Here is a 26,030-nt window from a genome sequence, read left to right as displayed (position 1 = left end):
TATGAAAAGTATGGATAGGGGAGATGCATTTCCACTTGCTGATGAGCCCAGAACTAGAGAGGTCATCACTATATAATGGGTACCAACAATTTTGGTTGGGATTTTGGAAGAAATTATTTTCCCCTCCAGAGTGTCCTGCGAATATGAGATTCGCTGCCATAAACAAGTGAGGCTAATAGCACAGTTGCATTCAAGAAGAATACGAAAGTAGCATTTCATTCAGCCCGTCAAGCCTGAATTAGTCAAAGATTATTGCAATCTTCCAGTTCACTTCCACAATTCTGGACTTGATATCCAAAACTCTATATCAGTCCTGAATATGCTCAACAACAGAGCTTCTGGGATAGAAAATTCTAATTAGTCACAATCCAATTTTTCCTTATTTCAGCCCAAGATTGTTGACCCCTTATCCTGAGACCATTGACTCTAGTTCTAAACTCTCCAATCAGAAGAAATAAACTCCCAACATTCACTTTGCCAAAGCCTTTAAGCATTTTATATTACAATAAGGTCAGGTCCCATTTTTCTAAACTTTGAGAACATAAGGGAGCATGATAAATAAATGTAAAAACAAATTCTGCAAATGCTGGAATTTTTACTGAAAACAACAAACTCTAGAAATCACAGTGGGTCATGCACCATCCACAGAGTGTGCAAGATAATTTTTTGAGTCCAGATGACTCGTCATCAGAGTTAATAAATACATGCTAGAGCAAAGACCAGGAGAATTTGGTGATGGAGTTAGACAATAGTTGCAGATTGCTGATACGGAGTTTAAATAGCAGCATGAACAGTCGAATTGAATAGCCTGTTACTGTGCTGAGTACTGTCAGACTATGCGGGATGGAACAATTGGAAAAGGCAGTAAGATACCCATGTGTCACCTGACTGAAGAGAACTTTGACTCTTTTTGAAATCAGATTATGAATTATTTAGGAGATTGATAGTGGTAAAAAGTATGCTGTTAGCAATTCTACTACCAAGCAAAGATAAATGTATTAAAGTTCCTTTAATATGCACCTTACATGAAATATAACATGCTTTTTTGTCCATCACCTGATCCATCTTCAGAAGTGCACTGCTCTGCTTTGAAGTACATGTACCGGGTCAATCCCCTGGCCTTCCCATTTTCGTCATATTCACTGTCTGTTCCGGAATCCTCTTCTGCCGTATCCCACGTTTCCTTCTTCCCTTCATTAGCCTTTGAGCGGCGGCTGTATGTAATGCTGTGAGTGTCCAGCCCATTTGTCAGGGGCATAGGTGCTGTTTCTGCATTGCACAAAGTGTCGCTGCTGTGACTCGAGCTGAGGATATCACTATCCACTGAGCTCGTGCTCCGGTCATTGTTCACATCAGAATCTGATCGTTCCTCTGACTGGAGTGGGGTCTCTGGATCAGAGGGGGGAATCCGGTTTTCCAGTTCCCTATTGTCCACAGAGGTTGAGGAGTCAGCCTCTTGTGATGGTGACTCAATGGTTTCAAAATCACTGCCTTCTCCACTTTTGAGACCGTCACCATTTTCCCCTGGAGTGCAGGATGACTGCTGTTGCTGTAGCAATGACAAGTTCTTCAATTTCTCAGTGCTTTCTTCCAAAATGGCTTCCACAGGTTTCCTGTGTGTCAGAGGCCCTTTTGCACATTCATAGCTGTCCTCTTGGCTGCCTGGATCCCCTGCAGCTTTTTGGTGATGATACCTTAGTCCTTGAGACCCTGGTGACTGTTCCGGCAATGAAACATATAGTCGAATGGTATTGGCATGCTGGTCTAGTAGATGCCAGAGTTGTGACTCAGTGAAAGCTACTTGATTATCCTGGATGTCTGAGCTTTCAACAAATATCTAGAACACATTAAAATTCAAGTTAGCATGAATTAAAATCACTGGCATACAAGCTCACTGAAAATGAAATTAATGGCAATAGAAATGTTCATAAAATTCAAAGTTGCATGGATTTCTTTTTAAAATGCTATATTCCACGTGCTTTATATTGTGATGTCAGATGTGGCTCACTCAGTAGCCCTCACACCATTGAGGTGGAAGGTTATGGGCTCATGTCTCATTTTCAAGATTTTATCACTAACTCCAGATTGATACCCTCAGTGCCAGTATGGATGGAGTGGTGCACTAAGATACTGCCTTTCAAAGGTAAAAGATCCCATGCTGCTAAAGAACAAGAAAATCGTTGCTTTGCTGATATTAATCTGTGTAATATTAAAATTATCTGATCATCATTCAAATAATGCTACACAAATTGTCTACCCCATTTCCTACAATAGTGATTACATTTAAGACACTTCATAGGCTGTAAAGTGCTTTGAGATGTTCTGAGGTCATGAAAAGGTGCTATAAAATGCAAGTCTTCGTTTCCATGTTTGCACGCGGCCTGTGGTGCATTCAGCACAAAAATATTGAATGGCTTGATTTTCAATGGTCTACAAAACTCAGATTTCAAGTTAATGCTCTATTCCTTCCGAACATTTCTGATTAGAGGTTGAAAAAGCTCGGCTTACGCTCCCCGAATAGAAATATGTATTTCAAATAGTGTATGATCTTTTATTAACACAGGTTATAATTCAGTGTATTAGGGAACCAGCTACCACCCGACCTAATCTCAAATTAATGATATTGTTTTAGTTTAAAATGTGAAATCTTCCTTTAGCCAGACAGCATTTCATAACTTAAGGTTTGTGCGAAGATTTGTAGCTCTGTTCGCCGAGCTGGAAGTTTTTGTTGCAAACATTTCGTCCCCTGGCTAGGAGACATCATCAGTGCTCTGGAGCCTCCTGCGAAGCGCTTCTTTGATGTTTCTTCCGGAAAAAACATCAAAGAAGCGCTTCGCAGGAGGCTCCAGAGCACTGATGATGTCTCCTAGCCAGGGGATGAAACGTTTGCAACAAAAACTTCCAGCTCGGCGAACAGAACCACAACATTTCATAACTTAATTTTACATTGCAGCTTGCATAACACTAAAATCATGTTCCAAGGATATGGCAGGTAGTGAGAAATTGCAAGGAGCACTGGCAATAAACTTTCAGCCTTTCCTAATCTCAGAGGCAGTGCCAAAAGATTGGAGAATTGAAAACATCATGTCCTGTAAAAAGGTTGTAGGATAGTTCAGCAATTAGAAATAAGTTTAACTTCAGAGGAGGGAAGCTTCTAGAAATAATTATTTAGTATAGCATTAGAAGTCACATAGAAAAGGTGGGTTGATGAGTATGATAGATTTGAAGGGGTTGGGACTGCTCTTCGCAAAATAAAAAAGGCTAAAACGAGATGTGGTAGAAATGTTCAAAATCACCAGGGGGTTGGAGTGTTGAGATAGGGAGAACTATTCTCACTTATCAAAAGATCAAGATGAGAAGGACAAATTTAAAGTGATTTGCCAGTGAAGCAATTGGATTGTAAAACATTCATGTGCATCCTAGACTGTGAAAGTGTTGTGAGTGTCATCTCCAGGAACCACTATCCATCTCCAAGCCAATGATTTCAACTTGAAGCAACTCAAGATATAATGATGTCTCAGAGTGATATGGATCTGGAATGAACTTCCTGGAAGCATGATAGAGACAGGTTCATTTGAGAAATTCCAGAGGGCATCGGATAATTATTTAAATAGAAAAGACGAGAAAGGGTATGGGGAAAATCACAATGCTCACTTGGAGGGCTGATGCAGACATAATGAGTCAAATGGCCTTGTCCTCCGCTGTAACATTTATGAGGTTCTCTGATAAGTTACTGTACCTGTTTTACTGGTATTAAAATGGAATTGTTTAAAATTTTGATTCATCACCAGAACAACTGCAGCAGCTAAGCTCCCTCCAGGTAGTTCTGCAATATGCTACTCACCCATCTATTGCAAAATTCACTTTTTGAGCTCACCTTATTACTCCTGAAGAACCCTTCTGCCTTCAGTGTTTTGTTTGGTACAGAAAGCAACCGCAGATCATTGCAACAACGTTCCAGTACGATGCGCATTGTCTCAAAGGAGAGTCCCGTGGCCTAGGATCAAACAGAGGACATGGTCCCTATCAAGTAATAGTTTTTCAGAACAGCACATTCTTTTAAAGCAGAGGAAAAGCCCACAATTTCTTATCATTCTTTGACGTGTGATTCCAAGAATGATATCAGTTGAGGAATGTGACATAAGAATTCTGTCCCTTAGCCTACACCCCACCTGTGGGGCTCTCAAGAAAAACTGGTTAGTTTATTTGAAAACTTTAGATTTTATTCTGACATAATGCACACAATGCAGTAATATATTGGAAACTACATTGTAAGTTTTAATTGACCACATTGTTGGAAGACCTTTGAGATGTGAACAGCTACATCTACACAGAGTCATGCATATTTAGCAAAAATAATAAAATGTTGATGCACACTACTACATTGTGCTCTGGTCAAAAGGAATACGTTCAAACTCAAACTATTATGCTTCAAGAGTTACTCATTTGAGAGCCAACATCATCTGAGGTATGAAAGTGGCTGATTATTTAGTAATGGAGGTCAAAACGTTCCAAGATACATGCATTTTCAGAAAATATTTCAAGATCATTGTCAAATTGGCATTTTTTTTTATCTTGTTCAACATGATTCGAGTTATAAGGAGCATTTACTGTTAGACAATCAAGTGAGAAACATTCATTGCTTATGAAATTACTTAGGTATATTAACAATGAAATTACACAAGTAATTGATCAGACTGATAAAACTAGACATAAAAATAAGTCAGTTTCCAACTTCGCTGATATAAATGCTTATATTAACATGTGAAACATACTAAAGCAAAATTAATCATATTATTTTCAAAACACTGGATAAATTGTTCTGTTGATGAGTTTTAAATTAATTATGTGAATGCTCAGAGCGCCACACACTGGACAAAGATTGCTCTAGCAATGACATCATTACAGGTACAACAGACTGTGATGTTCCTGACATCTACCAAGTAGAGTCCACTTGCTAACCAAAAGGATTCTCTTTGCTTAGAGTTTTTTTTTAAAATTGTCCTCCATTTACATTGGATTTTCATGCAAATTGTCCTGAATAGAGTAAGGTGAGAAGTTCAGATTTTTTCAAGAATATAGTTTAGGGTATCAAGTTGGCAGGATGGGTTTGACTGAAGGGTCTGTTTCCATGCTTTATAACTCTGACTCTAATACACAATATACTTGCACTGAATTAAATACTGTGTGATTATCCATTAGTTTATTCCATAAAGTTATCTAAATTAAATGGTAATGGGGTAGCAGGTAGATCACTGAGAAGACGGTTTTCTTGAAAATTAAGGTGAAAATCAGACAAGAAACAAATTAACATGGCATTGAGGACCTGGATAGGAGAGAAGAGAGTTTGAGAGAGATAGAGATGGTGAATGTGTGGGTGGGTCAGTGATGCTGCTGCTGAAAGGCATCTGATCATATTTTAAGAAAAGCAATGGTAGCTTGAGTTTTGAAGGCTTTTGAAGACTTCTCAAGTCTAAATGGTATCCATCATTTATTTACTAAAACCAGGTGTGTGTTTCAGTTAGAGAAATGGAATCAAAAAGAGGAAGCAGTGTATATGTTGGCTCCTGCATAAATAATATTTGGAATTTCAACTATTTCTGCAAATGCTCAGTACTGATTTAAGGACTAATCTTTTCAATTAGGAAGCAAAGATTTAATTCAAAAGTGAAAAATGCATTTTTGTTGGTGAATATAATAGTTAATTCCAACAGCCTTGGCTCAGAATTTGAGTCAACTCTGTTTACAGTCCACTCTCAATGAGGTCAGGCAAGGGTGAAATGAAAAAAAAGACAGGTAACCATATCAGCTACCATATTGGTGAGCACTAAATATGAAAACAGGAAATTCACACACTAGCGTCCAAGCACCAGACATGGAAAGCAATTCCAAAAAATTACATTAATTGCAGTGTTGACCTGTGATTTTGCTCTCTTGGGAGTAACGAATTCCAGCATTCTCCTTTTTCTTTTTAGGATTTCTATGCCTGCAATTTTTGGTTGACCTTTTCAACAGAAATGAATTTTTGTTTCACCATATTATCCTATTTTCAGGGTTTTTTAAATTTGCTTTACCAAAATGTACACCATTTACCAGGTTCCTGTTTCTCTATTGAGCAGCTCAGTGCAAATCAATAAACAATCCAATTACAATATTCATACTTTTGCCTTCACTTGCTTTTGCATAGTCAGTTCTGAAGGAATTGGCACATGAAACAACACTCACTGCTTATGTTCCTACCTGGGAAATGAGCTGCTTGAACTCTGTTACTGTTTGATTAAGGTAAGCGCGGATGCTGATGGGTGGAACCAGAGATCCTGTTTTTAGGTCAACTACATGCACTTTCACCATCACTTCTAAAGAAAACAAATGGATCAATATGAGATGGACAAAACAACAATAATATTTTTTTTCTGACACTGATCAAACTGTCTTGTGGCCTGGGTACTGAGTCATGGTCCTGACTTGATTTATTCTGTAGCATTTATCAGGTGACTTGGGTGCACTACAGACTCAAGGATGCGATCCAGACCAAAAGGCCGGTCTTGGGCACAGGCTAGTGCTGTGCTCCTGGGACAGAGAAAGAGTGTTTAGGTAGCTCTGTACTGTTGAAGCAGCAGTACCAGGATAGAACTGCATTGATGACAGCACTGAGCTGGCAGTAGGCGCCACACCTGGACAGTGCTGCGCTGGCAGCAGGTGTTGCACCTGGACAGCGCTGTATTAACAGAGGGTCCAGTCCTAGAAGAATAGTGCTCAGAGAGCACATCATTGCGAGAAGGGTATTGATTGGACAGTGCTGCACTGACTGAGGAGCAGCATCAGGGGATCCTTGTGCTGTCACGTTGACAGAACCAAGGGTGTATTGGCCGTTAGGGAGGCATTCGTGATATAGATTTGGATTGCTATAGTAACAGCAGTGAAGTGCTGCAACGTCTGAAGGTAGTACTTAAGGGATGCTGTTGTTGGTATACAGTCAGACAAATTTGATGATAGTACCATAAAACTGAATCTTAATTATAAAGTCACATTATTGCAAATGTAATTAATAAATACAAATTTTTTTAAATTAAAATTACCTTTCTTTCCTGCCACTCAAAAAAAACTTACCCCCTGATTTGTATGGTTGAAATGCTTGATTAGGTTGTCTTGTTTCCAGGAGTAAGTCAAACATATATGATGACTTAACTCCACCCAGAAGCAGCCCCACTGGGGTATCCTCTTCTCCCTCATAAGAACGCTCCAAGTAATCATGAAACTCATCATATTTGACCAACCGGCAGCAGTCAAGTGGAACTGCATCTTCTAAATCCATGAGCTTCGAACAGGAGACAGAAACAAAAGCTGTCACTAACTATTCATACATAATAAATACCAATGTTATAATAGGAAGGATCACAAGAAACCAAGACAAGCCTTAAAAAGGAGACTTAAACGTGGCCAGATACCCTCGCATGTTGAATGTAACCCCACATCTTTCTTTTTGTTAAAAATCTGTAAGCTTTAACTTTTTCATCCTTAAGAACCTGTACCAAGTCCCTTGAAAATTATTTACTGGAATCAACTGCCAGCATCTTTTTCGCTCACCTAAGAGTAAGTAATTGGTCCTCATCACACCTCCCAATCACCTCTAATGATTGATCTATATATCAGATGAAACATTTTTCCCCTTTTAAATCCTATCCAGCGAATGGTATCTAGTCATCTGGAAATACTCCTTCAAATCCACATACCTTGTATGCTATCTCTACAGCTTCTTGCAATGTTTTGTCCTTATGTACCTCCAGTTTGTTTTCCATCATTACCTGCCGCACTGGATGCATGCAGAACAGCTTGATCTATGAAAGAAAGATAGTTTTGAAGGTATCCACTTGGAAACTGTATAATTTGAGAAATAGTCAAAATTCTAAGGTCATTCTAATGCGTTATCAAGAAACAACTGATGTCACTGGATACTGCAAAGGCTGAGCCTTGACAACATTCTAACATTTGTGAAGACTTGTGCTCCAAGCCAAGCTATTATATACAGCTACAATACCAACAACAACCCAACCATGTGGAAAATTGTCCTGTTCGCAAAAAGAAGGTAAAATCCAACAGTGTCACTTACCATCCTCTAATACTATTCTTGATCAGTGAAATGATGGAAGAGACTATCCAAAGTGCTATTGAGTAGCACTTGCAAAGGTATAACCTATGCACTGATGCAGTTTGGATTCTGCTAAAGACACTCAGCTCCTCACCTCCCCTCGGTACAAACATGCACAAATGACCTGAACTCCAGATGTAAGGGGCCATCAACTGCCCTTGCCATCAAGGCATGACTGACTACAGCATCAAGGACTCCTAGGAAAACGGAAGTTAGTAGGAATCAGAGTGAAAGCTTTGTGCTGAAGATCTATCCAACACAAAAGGTAGATGATTGTGGCTGTGAGAAGTCAGACATCTCAGCTCAAGGACTTCTTTGCAGGTGCTCCTCAGCATTCCTTGGCCTAACCAACTTCAGATGCTTCATCAATGATCTTCTCTTCATCAGAAAGTCATATATCTAGGACTTGCTGCAGATGGACAACATCCAGGCTTATGTTACTAAATGGCAGGTAATATTCACCCACCACACAACTGTCAGGCAATGACCATTTCCAATGAGAGAGATTATAATTAGCCATAAACTTTCAATGGCATTACTACCATTGAATCCTCCACTATCAACATTCTGGGGATTACTGCTGCCCAAAAACTAAACTGGCCAAGCCTTGCAAATACTTAGTTACAAGACTAAGTTAGAAGCTTGAAACTCCAATTTTCCTTTCCATCTCTCCAGTGTCTGTCCATCTTACAAGGCACCAGTCAGAAGTGTGATGGAATACTTTCCAAGTCCTGAATTAGTACAACTCCAACAACAAAAAGTAGTTGTACACCATCCAGAACAAACACTTAGCTGGTACCCCAAACACATTTAATATTCACTCCCTTCACCATCAATATATCGTGGTAACAGTAACACCTCTACATTGTGTCTTGCACTAACACGTTCTTTGACAGCAACTTCCAAATCTGAAGACTAAGGGGACATGGGCAGACAGTGCATGGGAACACCACCTGCAAGTTCTCCTCCAAGTCACATATCATCTGATTTGGAACTGCATCACTGTTCTTTCAGTATAACAATGTCAAAATTTGAGAACTCCTTTCCTAACATCACTGTGGGTGGAGGTACACCCCAAAGGACTGCAGTGGTTAAAGTTGACAGCTCAACGTTACTTCTCCAGGGTAATTAGGAATGGACAATAAATGCTGCTCTAGCCAGTGATGACAATATCCTTTGAATGAACAAAGAAAAAGATAATGTTTGATAACATGATCAATGTTACCTTTTGTCACTTTGCTGCTGATTGCTTATAAATTGTTGAGATAGTAACTGGCCAGGTGGGATATCTCCTACTTTTTCTAGACAGTATATACTGACTAATTTTCGATTTTGTTGGGCAAATGCCAAGGTTGCAATTATGCCTGAATAATTTACTATGAGTGGAGGATGAAACTTCAGTATTGATAGGTAAAGAGGCCATTTCATCCCAAATTGTAGCATTATTCCCTCCTCAGAGATGAGTAATGGCTTAAATTCGACAGTTAAAAGCCTAAAGCACAAGTGAGGTTGAGGAGGACAATCCTTCACTGTAACCTCAGGCAGTGTGGGAAATTAATCCACATAGTTGGTGTTACACTGCATCACAAACTAGCTGTCCAGCCAACTGGATTATTACAAGATGTTGCTGTAGATTCTAAGCTTTGCCATCTACTGCCTTCACGATTACTTGACTTTATGTAAGTGAATAGAGTTGACCTACCCGAAAAAAAATTCAACATCTCCACCAATTCATGGCAAGCTCTTACCCAAAACCGCTCAAAACAGAGCTATCTGAAGGTGCCAATTATTTTCAGCATCTCTGATAAACAGGGGAAGCAATATGTGAAAACGTGAGCATCCCACCCACCCATCTGTCAAATCCCACCTGCCCCAACTGTGACAGAGTGTGCAATTCCAACATTGGACTATTTTGTTCAATTCAGGACCCACAACTTCAGAGTGTAAGTAAGTCATCCTTGATCCCAAGTGACTGTCTGAGAAAAATGACGGAGCATTTGTCTGGGGACTTTTGGAGAATGCACGGATAGATCATCGCTGTTGACTGCTTGCATTCTTTCTTTAGTACCGTGGGGTTCAGTTGCCCCATCTTTGAGAATGTGTTTATGGTGCCACCTCCTCAGCTCAACTGTCCATCATCACTCATGACTGCATTTTACAGCACTGCTGTGTTTAGATCTAAAGTGTTGGTGGAAGGTTGACTTGTAGCAGTTCATTATTTCAGAATCAGATGCTAATGCAGAGAAATAGTCATGGAGAGATATGTTTTTCATGCTTGTGCTGACATCAGTGAGCAGGCACCTGTAATCCCACCCATCACTACAAACCTCCACAGCACTCTTTCAACTCTGGTCACTTGCATGTTCCCACTTTTAATTGCTCCATCATTGGCCACCATTCCAGCAAGACGGCGGCAGAGTAAGACATTGCAGCCGGAGTTGCTCTGCACTGCCCATTCTTTTCCTTTTCTCACCCTTTCTACTTCATTCTTTTCCAACTAATGACTTGGACATACATGGAGGAGAATGGAGGAGCTGGCAAGCTCTGAAGCAGAGGCTGGTGGGCAGTGGTCCTGGAGCGGGACAGTTGTCCTAGGCAAAGGCCAGTGCAGGGAGTAAGTCACAGAGAAAACGTACCTTGGAGCAGCTAAGAGCTGGTGTGGAGCAGACTGGAGGCTTGGAGCAGAACAGGGATGGCCGTTGGACTAGGTCTGGCGCAGGCAGTCAGACCACACGTGGAAGCCCCTACATTGAGCTACTGCAATGTAATTTGTTTATTGGACTGTAATGTCGACCCTTTTAACTATGTCTTATTTTTTAATGCTACGAATTACTGTAAGGTAATGAAACTACTTTTTTTATTCCTTTTTTGCAATTAAGCTTTGTACCTAGGTACTTGTACCCAAGATGGCACCATAACAGAGAATATTATAAAACTTTTCACTGTACTCCTGTACTTGAGTATACATGACAATGAAGGACACTCTGATTCTAATGTGTTCATCTCCCAAGGCTCAACATAAACCTAGCCGCTGCCTTTAAGATACCTCTTAAAGCCCCTGTCCACTTGACCAAGCCTAATGGCTACCTATTGTATTATCACACTATGACACAGTGTTTAGTTTGATAAAGCTCCAGTCCAGTTCATTCTGATGCATTTCTATACTAAAAAGTGGTTTCTAAATTTGTATAGTTGTTGTTGTACTTTGATGACATGACGACTCAAATCACAGCCTCTCAAATGTTTTAAAAAAGCAGACATATAATAACTAAGGAGCAAATCAGTCACTTAGAACATGAAACTATAAAATGTGAGTGCGTCATCACTAGGACCAATGGAGAGTTATATTTGAACTTGACTATGCACTATACCTTGCAAGTGTTGCGTTCAATTTCCCGCTGCCTTTTCTCTTGTTCTTCTGTTTCTTTCTCCTTCTGGACTAGATGTTTGATGTGCTCAGGAAATTCATGAACCTCCAAGAACTCTATCAATGAACAAAAAATAGCCACTATACTTTAAAAGAAAAACAAAAAGCTAAATATTTTATGGCACTATTCTTAGTTCATGGTTTACATTATGGACCATTACTGCATAAAGAATTTAAATCAAGTTAATGATTGCGCACTCAATATAGTGCAGTGTGGAAGAATGTGAAGATATTGGGACCTAAGGTGAGTAGCCAGAGGGATGAAGCACAAATCCCAAGTGATGACAATGGACCCTGGCATGACCATAAAAAAACAGAAAACCTTGCATTTATATTATGCTTTTCATGATCTTGAGAAACCACAAAGTGCTTTACAGTCGACAAAAATATTTCTGAAGTGTAGTCAGTCATAAGGTAGAAAAGAGGGCAGACAATTTGCATACACCAAACTTCTTTTTGAGTAAAATTTTCGTCGTTTCGCTGAAAATATCATTATCTAGATATGTCTCAATATTTGACTTTGTTCACGCGATGTACTAAGGAAATAGTGCACATTATTGACATAATACACAAATTAGACTCTCTATAATTTAACCCTAAAACAAGTGCTTCCCAAACATTTTCCATCTATGACCCCATTTCAAAATCTTAGCTAACGGTTAAAGAGTGGGAGTAGAGCTGCCCTATCCAAATGTTCTTCTCTCTCTTTGGCCTCTATCCCTGCCAATTGTTTACTCCTTAACCCCACTCCATCTTCTGCATACAAACCGACATTTTCCTAGCTACCATCAGTTGAGGAGGTGTCACATGACCCAAAAAGTTAACTGACATCTTTTCACAGATGCTGCCAAACTGGCTGAGCTTTTCCAGCAACTTCTATTGAGGGGCTGGGTAGTCTTTTCTGACTCTGTCCTTTCCAAAATTTAAACCTCAGTGATAATTTAAAACTAAATCAAGTCACAGTGGTGCTTGCAATCAATTCAAGTATCCTTCCTAACAGTGATTCTACATGAATTATATAACAAAGCACCAATGGAGTTCATTTTTGTACCTTTCATCTCTATTCTTATTTGCACAAGCTTTGTAGTTGGAATTTAAAAAGGCAGAAGTGAAAATCAACTTTTATATTACAAAGTTCAAAGCCTCACAACAAGGATTTCAAGCACCAGGTTTGGCTTCTATTTATATCAATAGTTTGCACATTTACACATGTGGCACGTTAAAAAGGAAGACTTTCATTTGTACAGACTATAGAACAACCTAAAATACTTTAAGTGAAGTCACTGCAGTATTGTAAAGTAATGATATCACAGTCAATTTATAAACACAAGCCCCCAAAAAAGGCAGAGATTACGAATAGATAATTAGATTAGTGATGTTAGTTGAGGAATAAATTTGGTCAGGTTATCAAAATAATTTCTGTGCTTGAGAAAATAATGACATTAAAACGTTAATGTCTACCTGACAAGCCTTGAAAATGGGACAGCACAGCATAGGAACAGACCCTTCTGTCCACAACTGATCATGATACCATTCTTAACTAATCCTGTCTGCCTATATATTTTCCATATCCTTCTATTCCCTGCCTGTTCATGTGTCTGTCTAAATGCGTTGTAAACTTTGCTATCATTTCTGCTTCTACTACCTCCCCTGGCTGCAGGTTCCAGGCATCTAATACCTTCCATGTAAAAAAAAACTTTCCTTGCACATCTCCTTTAAACATTTTCCCTCTTACCTTAAACTCACGTCCCCTGGTATTTGTCACTGCCACCCTGGTAAAAAGACTCCAAGCCTCTCAAATTTGTCGTCTTTTACCAGGTGACCCCTCAATCTCTGATGCTCTAGTGAAAACAATCCAAGTTTGTCTAACTTCTCACTATAGGTAAATCTCCAAACTAGGCAATATACTGGTAAACTTCTTCTGCACCCTGTCCAAAGCCTCCACATCCTTCCTATAGTGTGGTGACCAAAACTGCACGCAATACTCCAAATATGGCCAACTCAAGTTTTATTCAACTGCAGCGTGACTTGTCAACTTTTATACACAACGTCCCAACCAATTAAGGCAAGTACTTTCCTCTTGCATTTCACCTCCCAAAATGCGTCACCTCACACTTGCCCAGATTAAACTCCATCTGCCAGTTCTTTGCCCAACTTTCCAACTGATTTATATCCTTTGACAACCTTCCTAAATGTCCATAATTCCACCAATTTTCCTGTCATCTGCAAACTTATAATTCAGACCACTTAGATGAAATGTAAGTGATTGATATATATTACAAACAACAGATCCCAGCACTGATCCTGTGGAACACCACTGGTCACAGACCTCTAGCCAGAAAATTACACTTCCACAACTACCTTCAGTCTTCTGTGACCAAGCCAATTTTGTATCCAGCTTATCAAATCACCATGGATCCTACTTGACAATCTTCTGGATCAACCCACCAGAAAGGTCCTTGTCAAATGCTTTAATAAAGGCCATTCAGATTCCATCCACTGCCAAACTCTCAATCACCTTCATCACTTCCTCAGAAAATTTAATCAAACGTGTAGGATAAGACTGCCCTCACACAAAGCTATGCTGACTATCCCTAATGAATTCAAATGCAGGTAAATTGGGTCTTTTCCTATAATTTCCCAGCTGCTGAAGTCTCACTGACGTACAATTTCCTCTATTATCCCTGCTTAAAGGAACAATATTAGCTCTTCTCCAGATTCCTGAGACCTCACCTGTAGTTAAAGAGGATGCAAAGATCTCTGTCGAAGCCCCAGCAATCTCCTCCCTTGCCTCATTCCGTATCCTGGGATAAATCTCATCAGTACCTATCTACCCTAACATTTTTCAAAACATTCAACATCTCCTCCTCCTCAAATACTGACATACCTTAGAACATCAACATATCCATACTTAATCTTACCATTGTCCATGTTCTTCTCCTTGGTGAATATTGATGGCAAAGTACTCACAAAGAACCTCACCTACTTTTTCTGGCTCCATGTATAAATTCCCTCCTTTGTACTTGGTGGACCTACTCTTTCCCTGGCTACCCTCTTGTTCCAAATATACATATAAAATACTTTGGGATTCTCTTTAATCCTACTTGACAAGAATATTTCAGAATCCATTTTTGCCCACACGATTCCTCGTTTTAAGTAGTTTTCTGCTCCCTTTATAATTCTCAAGGGCATTTTCTAATTTCAGTTGTCTAAACCTTACAATATGCTTCCTTTTTTTAGGCCAAACTTTAATATCTCTTGCCATCCAGAGGTCCCAAATCTTTCATCCTCACAGGAGCATGCTGAATCTGAACTTTAATCAACTGGCATTTAAAAGATTCCCAGATGTCAGATGTAGATTTATCCTCATTCCCAATCTAATTTCTCCAGTTCCTGCCTAATAGTGTTGCAATTAGTTTTCCTCCAATTTATCACTTTCACCCAAGGACCACTCTTATCCTCATCAATAACTAGCTTAAAACTTATGGAATTATGATTACTGTTCACAAAATGGTCCCCCACAGAACTTCAATAATCTAGCCAAGCTCATTGCTTAATTCAAGGTCTAGTGCAGCCCTTTCCCTGGTTGGACTATCAAAATATCATTTCAAGAAAATCTTATGGAGGCACCTAAGAAATTCCACCCGATCGAAACACATTGCACTAAGCACTTCCCAGTCAATATTGGGCAAGTTAAAATCACCCATTACAACATCTCACCCCAAAGAGACCGATTTATGAATATTTCCTGTATTTCTCAACGCTGGAGAGTTAAAATATCTCACAATGTAAGTAGGAAAAAGTGAGGACTGCGAATGCTGGAAATCAGAGTCTAGATTAGAGTGGTGCTGGAAAAGTACAGCAGGTCAGGCAGCATCTCACAAGCAGGAAAATTGATGTTTCTGGCAAAAGCTCTTCATCAGAAATGAAGGCAGGGAGTCTCCGAGGTGGAGAGATAAATGGGAGAGGGGTGAGGCTGGGGAGAAGGTAGCAAAGAGTACAATAGGTGAATGGGATGGGCATGAAGGTGATAGGTCAGAGAGGAGGGTGGAGCGGATAGGTGGGAAGGAAGATTGGCAGGTAGGACAGGTCATGGGGATGATGCTGAGCTGGAAGGTTGGAACTGAGGTAAGGTGGAGGGAGGGGGAATGAAGAAATTGATGACGCCCACACTGATGCCCTGGGGTTGAAGTGCGCCAAGGCAGAAGATGAGAGGTTCTTCCTCCAGACATTGGGTGGTGAGGGTGTGGCGTTAGAGGCGGTCCAGGACCTGCATGCCCTCAGCAGATTAGGAGGGGGGAGGTGAAATGTTGGGCCACAGGTCAGTGTGGTTGATTGTTGCGTGTGTCCTGGAGATGTTTTGCGCCCACCCAACAACCTCCCCTCCCCTCCTGACACCTTCCCCTGCCACCGCAGGAATTGCAAAACCTGCACCTGCACCCACACCTCTCCCCCTCACGTCCATCCAAGGCCTCAAAGGAGTCTTCCACATCCAAAGTTTCACCTGCACATCCACCAATGTCATTCGTTGGATCCGTTGCTCCCGATGCGGTCTCCTCTACATTGGGGAGACTGGATGCCTTCTCGCAGACCACTTTAGGGAACATCTCCAGGACACATGCACCAAATCAACCCCACTGCCCCGTGGCCCAACATTTCAACTCCCCCTCCCACTCTGCCAAAGACATGCAGATCCTAGGCCTCCTTCATCGTCGCTGCCTCACCACCCGACGCCTGGAGGCAAAGCACCTCATCTTCTGCCTCAGAACACTTCAACCACAGGGCATCAATATGGACTTCACCAATTTCCTCATTCACCCTCCCCCCACCTCACCCCAGTTCCAACCTTCCAGCTCAACACCATCCTCATGACCTGTTTTACCTGCCAATCTTCCTTCCCATCTATCCACTCCACCCTCCTCTCTTATCTTCCACCTTCATCCCTACCTCCATCTACCTATTGTACACTTGGCTACCTTCTCCCCAGCCCTACATCCCCCCTCCCATTTATCTCTCCACCCTGTAGGATCTCTGCCTTCAACCCTGAAGGGCTTTTGCCTGCAACATCGATTTTCCTGCTCCTTGGATGCTGCACGGGATGAAAGCGCCATAGGATCATGCCTGATCAAGAAAGCACAAAATGTTGCTAACGAACTGCAGATAAACAGCATAACTTTCGCACAAGTCAAAATAAAGATCTGTCAAATTATAAAGGAATATTTGTCTTCTTGCAAAGCAAAATGCAACACTGATGTCTTGATAAAACTTGGAACAATACTCAATATAAAAGTACTCACTTGCATTTCTTGTAGATTCCTTTTGTCTGTAAATTAACATGTATGCGTTGGTGGAGCTGGCAAGGGGAAAAATATCAGTTGTTAACAACATAAATTCAAAATCTTAGTTTTACGCTTGCCTATGAATTTGCCATTTTGGTCACCATTCAAATTTCCAGTTGCAAATTAATATATGCATCCCAAGACATTTATGACATCAAACAATCTAGACGTGTACACTGTCATGGCAGAATTAACTTCAATCACAGTACAAAATTATAAATTAAAACAAAAACCAAAAAGATATGCAGATGTTGCAAAATGGAAACAAACAAATTACTGAAGAAACTCAGCAAATCTGGCAGCATTTGTTGGAAGAAAGCAAAGTTAACATCGAGTCCAGTGACTCATCAGAACACAAATTAAAATAATAGGTTCATAGAAATAAAGCTATGAAGTGCTGAATGACTTGCACCGTAATGTGCCTTTTTAATGGATCACCATGTATACGGAACTCTGCTCTGTCTATATTTGCTGTAATTAACTGTTTAGATTGCAGATCTAATAGGGTGCAAAATTATGCAATGTTTTGATCTAATGTCAGAAGGAACATTTTCAGACATTAGATTTTAGTTGAAGATGCAAGACAGTAAATTGAATGAAAGCAAAAATGAATCCTTTTAAAACAGAATCTGGATTCAAAACAACAGCAGAAGTGGAATTCATAATCACTTTATAAAGCAACTTAAAAAACACACAATACCAGGTTATAGTTTGAACAGGTTTATTTGGAAGCACTAGCTTTCGGAGTGTTGTTCCTTCGTCAGGTAGTTGTGGAGTATAAGATCATAAGACACAGAATTTACAGCTATAGGCTACACCCCAGTCTAACCCCGGCATCTCCAATTTATAAAGAAAAGGAGATAAGTATTTGAAAAGGAAATATTTAAAAAGGCATAGGAAATGTTGGATGACTAAAGAAATTGAGGGTTTGGTTAAGAAAAAGAAGGACGGAAAAATAAGACAGGATAGGACGAGTGAATCCTTAGAAGAGTATAAAGAAAGTAGGAGTCTACTTCAGAGGGAAATCAGGAGGGCAAAACGGGGACATGAGATAGTTTTGGCAAATACAATTAAGGAGAATCCAAGGGGTTTTTACAAATATATTAAGGACAAAAGGGTAACCAGGAAGAGAATAGGGCCCCTCAAAGGTCAGCAAGGTGGCCTTTGTGTGGAGCCACAGAAAATGGGGGAGATACTAAATGAATATTTTGCATCAGTATTTACTGTGGAAAAGGATATGGAAGATATAGACTGTAGGGAAATAGATGGTGACATCTTGCAAAATGTCCAGATTACAGGGGAGGAAGTGCTGGATGTCTTGAAACGGTTAAAGGTGGATAAATCCCCAGGACCTGATCAGGTGTACCCGAGAACTCTGTGGGAAGCTAGAAAAGTGATTGCTGGGCCTCTTGCTGAGATACTTGTGTCATCGATAGTCACAGGTGAGGTATCGGAAGACTGGAGGTTGGCAAACGTGGTGCCACTGTTTAAGAAGGGTGGTAAGGACAAGCCAGGGAACTACAGACCAGTGAGCCTGACCTCGGTGGTGGGCAAGTTGTTGGACGGAATCCTGAGGGACAGGATGTACATGTATTTGGAAAGGCAAGGACTGATTCGGGATAGTCAACATGACTTTGAGCGTGGGAAATGATGTCTCACAAACTTGATTGAGTTTTTTGAAGTAGTAACAAAGAAGATTGATGAGGGCAGAGCAGTAGATGTGATCTATATGGACTTCAGTAAGGCGTTCGACAAGGTTTCCCATGGGAGACTGATTAGCAAGGTTAGGTCTCATGGAATACAGGGAGAACTAGCCATTTGGATACAGAACTATCTCAAAGATAGAAGACAGAGGGTGGTGGTGGAGGGTTGTTTTTCAGACTGGAGGCCTGTGACCAGTGGAGTGCCACAAGGATCGGTGCTGGGTCCTCTACTTTTTGTCATTTACATAAATGATTTGGATGCAAGCATAAGAGGTACAGTTAACAAGTTTGCAGATGACACCAAAATTGGAGTTTTAGTGGACAGCAAAGAGGGTTACCTCAGATTACAACAGGATCTTGACCAGATGGGCCAATGGGCTGAGAAGTGGCACAGTTTAATTCAGATAAATGTGAGGTGCTGCATTTTGGGAAAGCAAATCTTAGCAGGACTTATTCACTTAATAGTAAGGTCCTAGGGAGTGTTGCTGAACAAAGAGACCTTGGAGTGCAGGTTCATAGTTCCGTGAAAGTGGAGTCGCAGGTAGATAGGATAGTGAAGTAGGCATTTGGTATGCTTTCCTTTATTGGTCAGAGTATTAAGTACAGGATGTGGGAGGTCATGTTGCAGCTGTACAGGACATTGGTTAGGCCACTGTTGGAATATTGCGTGCAATTCTGGTCTCCTTCCTATCGGAAAGATGTTGTGAAACATGAAAGGGTTCAGAAAAGATTTACAAGGATGTTGCCAGGGTTGGAGGATTTGAGCTACAGGGAGAGGCTGAACAGGCTGGGGCTATTTTACCTGGAGCGTCGGAGGCTGAGGGGTGACCTTATAGAGGTTTACAAAATTATGAGGGGCATGGATAGGATAAATAGGCAAAGTCTTTTCCCTGGGGTTGGGGAGTCCAGAACTAGAAGGCATAGGTTTAGGGTGAGAGGGGAAAGATATAAAAGAGACCTAAGGGGCAACTTTTTCACCCAGAGGGTGGTATGTGTATGGAATGAGCTGCCAGAGGATGTGATGGAGTCTGGTACAAGTGCAACATTTAAGAGGCATTTGGATGAGTATATGAATAGGAAGGGTTTGGAAGGATATGGGCCGGGTGCTGGCTGGTGGGACTAGATTGGGTTGGGATATCTGGTCGGCATGAACGGGTTGGACCGAAGGGTCTGTTTCCATGCTGCACATCTCTATGACTCTAAAGGACAGGATAATACAGGTAGCTCTTCTATAATGTGATGGTTCCGTTCTTGTGCAACCTTGCATTATTGAAAAATCACACTTTAAAAACAGAACTTAAGATGTTGGCGATGCAATCTCACTGTCGCCAACGCTTTAGAAACAGCATCTCCAATTTGTCAATCGTGTTCGAGTGAATTTGTGTTAACAAAATGTGCATGAAAGCAGAATGAAAAGTACCTTCAAGTCAAACAATTGTTTTTCAAACTAAACTTTAATCAAGTTAGACAGGCCTTGTTGGGACACTACAACAAAAGCACAACAAAATGGTTAACAGAAAAAGTGAATGAAAACTTACAAATGAAAAATATTATCCAAAATGATGAAACATTCCAGGCCCTGCAGTGCACACCAGTCTCTAAAGATCTCTATCATTCCAGTGGGCACCATATCATCCTTCTCAATGAACACTCAAATGCAGACGTAATAGCAAAAGAGGAGCGGACAGTCCAACATTATGACTCACTGTATAGGGCTATTAAGGGCCACTTTAGCCAAGCCCAAGAACAGGTCTACAACACAACTTTTGCCCCGCCCATGCCACTCCATATGTTACAAGATTAACACAAGTAAAGCTTACATCAGCTTATTGTGTTGTTGCCACAATAGAAAGCAGGTGCTAATACTGTGCCTTTATTGCCTAACTATCAAATTCTCTTCACTTGCATTTTTCCTTTAAAAACAGCATTCACTTGGACTATTTACTTAATCCGCTTCATCTGGCAAAAAGGAAATTTAAAAAGTGAGGACAATAAAGTAGTTTGTCCATTCAATATTAACTGCATCGATTTATGACATTTTAGAGGCAAAAAAATTATTATTTATAAAACCAAGGATCCAAGTGTTTCTGATTTTTTTAAAAGATGATTTAAATACCTAAATTCAAGGCTTCTCAGTTACATCACCCTTCAAACTTGACTCTTTTCAATCTTCATTTCACAACTTCTGCGTGACACTTTTGTCAATGGCCATGCTTGTGTCCATTTTAAAATCCAAATCCTCCCAAATTTAAGACTCAAGTTATAATTTGATTAGGGACTGTTAATATTTAATTTTCTCTTTAAACACCTCACTTTCTAACAAGATGTCACTTTCTTGAAGAAAACAAATTTTGCAGGAGGAGGAATGACACCCATTGAAGCAGTAGAAGGCAAAGTTGTTTAATCCACAGCATTTTTAGACTTCCTTCACATTTGATTTTTAAAACTGGATTCAGACCTGTTATGATGGACACTTGGTCACACCCATCATTACAAAAGTGGGAAACTTAAAGGGGCCTGACAGATATTAACATTTGATCAGAATTCCACAGCAGCCACTGCTACATCAGAACTGCGAGAAGCAACTTAATCCATAGATTGGGAAGTCAAAGGCAGCATGGCAACCAGCCTTTTGAGTATAAAAGACACTAAGCTTGCTTTAATTGTATTTATCCCACTTTCTGTAATTGAACCTTAATTATTAAAATTACAATCTTGATTCTAAAACTGAAAATATATTACAAAATACATCAAATATGAACTAAATATGGGCAAGATACAACAGAAAGATGGAATAACGAATTTCATAAGCAGCAACATGGTAACAACCAGTTAAACTATTTTACTGATGCTGTTTGAGGCATCAATACTGGTTGGAGCGCTGGGTAGAACTCCATCGCTCTTTGAAGAGTATTGTGTGATCCACTACATAACCGAAACGGTTATATGATCTTGGCTCAGTGCTGGATCTGAAATATAGCTTGTTCAATGGTACAGTGTTCACTCTGAGCTCTCTGTCAAGACAGCGCAGTACTCCCTCAGCACTGCCCTCTCGACAGCACAGCAATATACCCAGCATGGAATCTTCTTCTGTGTACTTCAGGAATGCAAAAAACATCTATATTTTGTTATGGAAGCATTGGATAGAAGCATTTCATCTAAGCTGCACAGTGCCCAAGCCAAAACAGACGGCTATTTGATGAATAATATGATAGCGTGACTTAAAAGGAGACCCTGAACCAAGCCTGCAACTTAATTAGCACAAGCAAAAATATCCAGTCCAATTTAAATATACACAAGTATATTAATAGAAATGCAAGATGATCCATTTACAGATGAAGTCTGAGGTATTTCACTTTGAACTGAAAAAGTTGCTCAGTATATTTTATAAATGCCAAGAAACTAGAAAGTGGGGAGGAAGAGAGACTTAGGGATTTAAGTGCAATATAAAAATCATTAAATGGTGGAAAGATTAAAAAATAAAAGCTACTGTAACATTGTCCTTCACTTCAGAGGAATTCTGCACATTACAGTAGTTCAAGTTAGACTCCATTTGCAACACTGCGCCTGTTCTGGGCATCACACCAGAGGAAAGACAGATTGGCTTCAGAGCACGTGGAGTGGAATAGAAAGGAGATCCCTTTAGTCAGCAACTGTGACTATGTTAAATTGTGGGGTCATATACATGTGATAAACTGTATACTCAAATACAAGTCTAAGATGGCTGAAAGATTTCATAGCATTGATAGATAGAAACTATTCCCTCAGAACATGAGGCAATTTATAAAAACTTCAAAATGTGAATCAGGCTGACATGGTTGTCAGAAAGTATTTCTTCACAAAAGGATAGTATAACTATGGAAGTCTTTTCCCAAAACAATGGTTATAGTTGGTTTGATTAAAAATTTAAAAATGGAGACTTAGACTTTTTGAAATTAGGTGAGGGCATTAAAGGTCACAGATTCAAGGTGGAGTTAAGATATAGAGGTTGAATGGCCACCTTAGGTTCCTATGGCCCTCGGGTTACAGGACAATTTTTTTTGCTGGAACCCAAGTGAAATAGTCTAGTCGAGTAGAAACAGGCCAGAGTGTCAAAAATACAAGGTGAACATCATTTAGAATGTGCCTTGTGGTTACCTGGCAAAAGCGCTGGAGTAATATCCTCTGGTCACTGTCGAGCCTCCATACGTTTTCCTAATATCATCTTGAGTAATCTAAAAGAAAAACAGTTTTATTCTTACTTCCATTTAAAAAAAACTTAAGATAGTTCCAAAATTTTAAATCATAAAAGTAACTGATCAGCACAAGCTCACAAGTCAATTCAGAAATTGTTTTATCTGGAAAAGTACTGTCAAGAGAGATCAGGGAAAACTGAGGACTGCATATGCTGGAGATCAGAGTCGAAACGTGTAGCGCTGGAAAAGCACAGGTACGGCAGCATTCGAGGAGGAGAGCCAACATTTCGGGTAAAAGTCGCTCATCAGGAATGTGGGGAAGGGGTAGAAGGAGGCTGATAGTGGAGAGAAGGTAGCTCGGAAGGTGATAGATGGATGCAGGTGGGGGAACTGAGATAGGTCCGTGGGAGGGTGGAGCAGATAGGTGGGAAGGAAGATGGACAGGTAGGACAAGTCAAGAGGGAGGTGCAGAGTTGGAGAGTTGGATCTGGGATGAGGTGGAGGGTGGGGAGATGAGGAAACTGGTGACGTCAACGTTGGTGCCATGTGGTTGAACAGTTGAAAAGCAAAAGATAAGCGTTCTTCCTCCATGTGGCAGGTAGCTAGGATTTGGTGGTGGAGGTGGGCTAGGACTTGCATGTCCTTAGTGCAGTGGGAGGGAGAGCGAAGTGATAGGCCACAGGATGGTGGGGTTATTTGGTGCTTGTCCCCCAGTGATGCGCCCTGAAACATTCCACAAGTTGGAATCCTGTCTCCCCGATGTAGAGGACACCACTTCAGGAGCAACAGACAGTAGATGAGGTGTTTGGTTAGGTAGGAAAATCTCCGCCGATGTGAAAAGATCCTTTGAGCCTTAAGTCGGGGCGGGGGGGGTTGCCAAGTGTGGACGGTGGGCGTGGACCAAATGAGGGGGTCATGGAGGGAATAGTCTCTGCGGAGCATAGACAGGGGTAGGGAGGGAAATTTATATCTGGCAGTGGGGTCTGTTTATAGATGGTAGAAATGACGGAGGACATTGCGCTGTGTCAGAAGATTAGTGGGGTAGAATGTGAGGACCAGGGGGATTCTATCCTTCTTGCAGGTGGAGGGATGGGGTTCAAGGGGGAGGTGTGGGAAGTGGAGAGGATGCATTGGAGGGCATTATTGATCATGTGGGATGGGAAATTGGGGTCCTTGAAATAGGTGGTCATCTGGGATGTCTTGGAGTGAAATTGCTTCTCCTAGCAGTAGATATGGTGGAGGCAAAGGAATTGGGAGTAAGGGTTCACGTTTTTACTGGAGGGCAGGTGGGAGGTGGTGGAGTTGAGGCAGATGTGGAAGTCGGTGGGTTTGAAGTAGATGGCAGTGTTGAGCCTGTCGTTGGAGATGGAGATGTCCAGAAAGGGGAGGGAGGTGCTCAAGATGACCCAGGTGAACTGAAGGTCAGGGTACAAGGTTTTCGTGAAGTTTATCAACTGTCCAACCTCCTCGGGGGGAGCACAAGGTGGCACCAATACAGTCATTAATGTAGCAGAAGAACATGAGGGGGATGCTGCCAGTGTAACTGCAGAGGATTAACTGTTCCATGTATACTACGAAGAGGCAGGCACAGCTGGGGCCTATGCAGGTCCCCATGGCTACACCTTTGGTCTGAAGGAAGTGGGAGGATCTGAAAGAGAAGTTGCTGAGGGGGACGACCAGTTCCACCCATTGAATTAATGTGTCAGTGGAGAGGTACTGGTTGGGTCAGCAGGAAAGGAAGAAAGGGGGCTTGGAGACCTTCAACATGGCAGATGGATGTGTAGATGTCTGGTGAAGATGAGATTTTGGGGGCTGTGGAAACAAAAGTCATGGAGATAGACTAAGTATTTAATAATTCTAACATGGACAGGTTATAATGGAAATAAAATCTCAAAGAAATTCTGTAAGTTTTAAAATACTCGTAGTCAAAGGTGAGAGTTGTCCTAAGGGAAAAATACTAAACTGGGCCAAGGCCAATTATATCAAAATTAGGCAGGAGCTGGGAAATGTGGATTGGATGCAGCTATTTGATATGAGGGAGGCTTTCAAAGATAGGTTGAAGATAGTTTAGGGTAGGCACATTTTGTTGAAAGCAAAGGATAGGAAAGGCAAGACTCGTGAACCATGGATGACAGGAGAAATCGTACAACTACCTTGAGGAAAAGGGAAGCATACATGAGGTCCAAACAGCTAAGAACAGAATGGGCCCTGGAGGAATATCGGGAGAGTAGGACCAGTCTTAAACGAGGTTGGAAGCGGGTGAAAAGGGGTCATGAAATAGCTTTAGTCAGCAGAATTCCAATGCCTTTTATTCTTGTATAAGCAGCAAGCGGGTAACTGGAGAAAGGATTGGTCCACTAAAAGATAAGGAAGGAAGGCTGTGTGTCGAATCTCAGAGAATGGGTGAGGTTGTGAATGATTACTTTGTATCAGTGTTCACTGAGAAAAGGGGCATGATGAATGTTGAGATTAGAGATAGAAGTTTGATTACTCTGGATCACGATGACATAAGTAGGGAAGATATGTTGGGTAGGCTAGAGATTATTAAGGTGGACAAATCCCCAGGACCGGATGGGATCTATCCCAGGCTGCTGAGGGAGACGAGAGAGGAAATAGCTGAGGCCCTGACCGATATCTTTGTAGCATCCTTAAACACAGGTGAGGTGGCAGAGGACTGGAGGGTTGCTTATGTTGTCCCCCTGTACAAGAAGGGTGGTAGGATTATTCCAGGTAACTACAGACCAGTGAGCCTGACGTCAGTAGTGGAAAAGTTGGTGGAGAAGATACTGAAGGATAAAATCTATTTATATTTGAAAAAGAATGCCTATCACTGATAGGCAACATGATTTTGTAAGGGGGCAATCATGCCTTACCAAATTAATAGAGTTCTTTGAGGAAGTGACCAAGTTGATAGATGAAGGAACGGCTGTAGATGTCATGGTTCAGGGCCATTGTACCCTGAAGGTTGCTGCACAGGTGGATAGTGTGGTCAAGAAGGGACATGGTATGCTAGCCTTCATTGTTCAGGTTATTGAGTTTAAGAGCTGGCAGGTCATGTTAAAATTGTACAAGATATTGGTTTGGCAGCATGTAGAATACTGTGTACAGTTCAGGTTGCCACATTACCAAAAGGATGTGGACACTTTGGAGGGGTTGCAGAGAAGGTTTACGAGGATGTTACCTGGCATGGAAGGTGCTAGCTATGAAGACAGGTTGAGTAGGTTAGGATTGTTTTCA

At 41.0% G+C, this 26,030-nt stretch overlaps 1 protein-coding gene across 3 annotated transcripts in view; it reads right to left on the bottom strand.

Moving 5' to 3' along the window:
* The window catches only part of usp47 (ubiquitin specific peptidase 47), a 153,823-nt gene that overhangs the window by 29,777 nt on the left and 98,016 nt on the right, over positions 1-26,030 (bottom strand). For all 3 annotated transcript variants that reach the window (XM_060838995.1, XM_060838998.1, XM_060838997.1), the window contains 8 exons: positions 22,756-22,832; positions 16,874-16,929; positions 11,521-11,633; positions 7,734-7,838; positions 7,111-7,318; positions 6,241-6,356; positions 3,878-3,997; positions 1,057-1,837 (listed from right to left, as the gene is read on the bottom strand). In XM_060838995.1, coding sequence (XP_060694978.1) covers positions 1,057-1,837; positions 3,878-3,997; positions 6,241-6,356; positions 7,111-7,318; positions 7,734-7,838; positions 11,521-11,633; positions 16,874-16,929; positions 22,756-22,832 — 1,576 coding nt within the window. The remainder of the gene's footprint in view (positions 1-1,056; positions 1,838-3,877; positions 3,998-6,240; positions 6,357-7,110; positions 7,319-7,733; positions 7,839-11,520; positions 11,634-16,873; positions 16,930-22,755; positions 22,833-26,030) is intronic.

The sequence above is a fragment of the Hemiscyllium ocellatum genome, chromosome 18 (assembly GCF_020745735.1).
Source record: "Hemiscyllium ocellatum isolate sHemOce1 chromosome 18, sHemOce1.pat.X.cur, whole genome shotgun sequence".
NCBI classification, from domain to species: domain Eukaryota; kingdom Metazoa; phylum Chordata; class Chondrichthyes; order Orectolobiformes; family Hemiscylliidae; genus Hemiscyllium; species Hemiscyllium ocellatum.
Note: the sequence above shows the minus strand (reverse complement) of the source record. Positions and strands in the feature narration are given on the sequence as shown.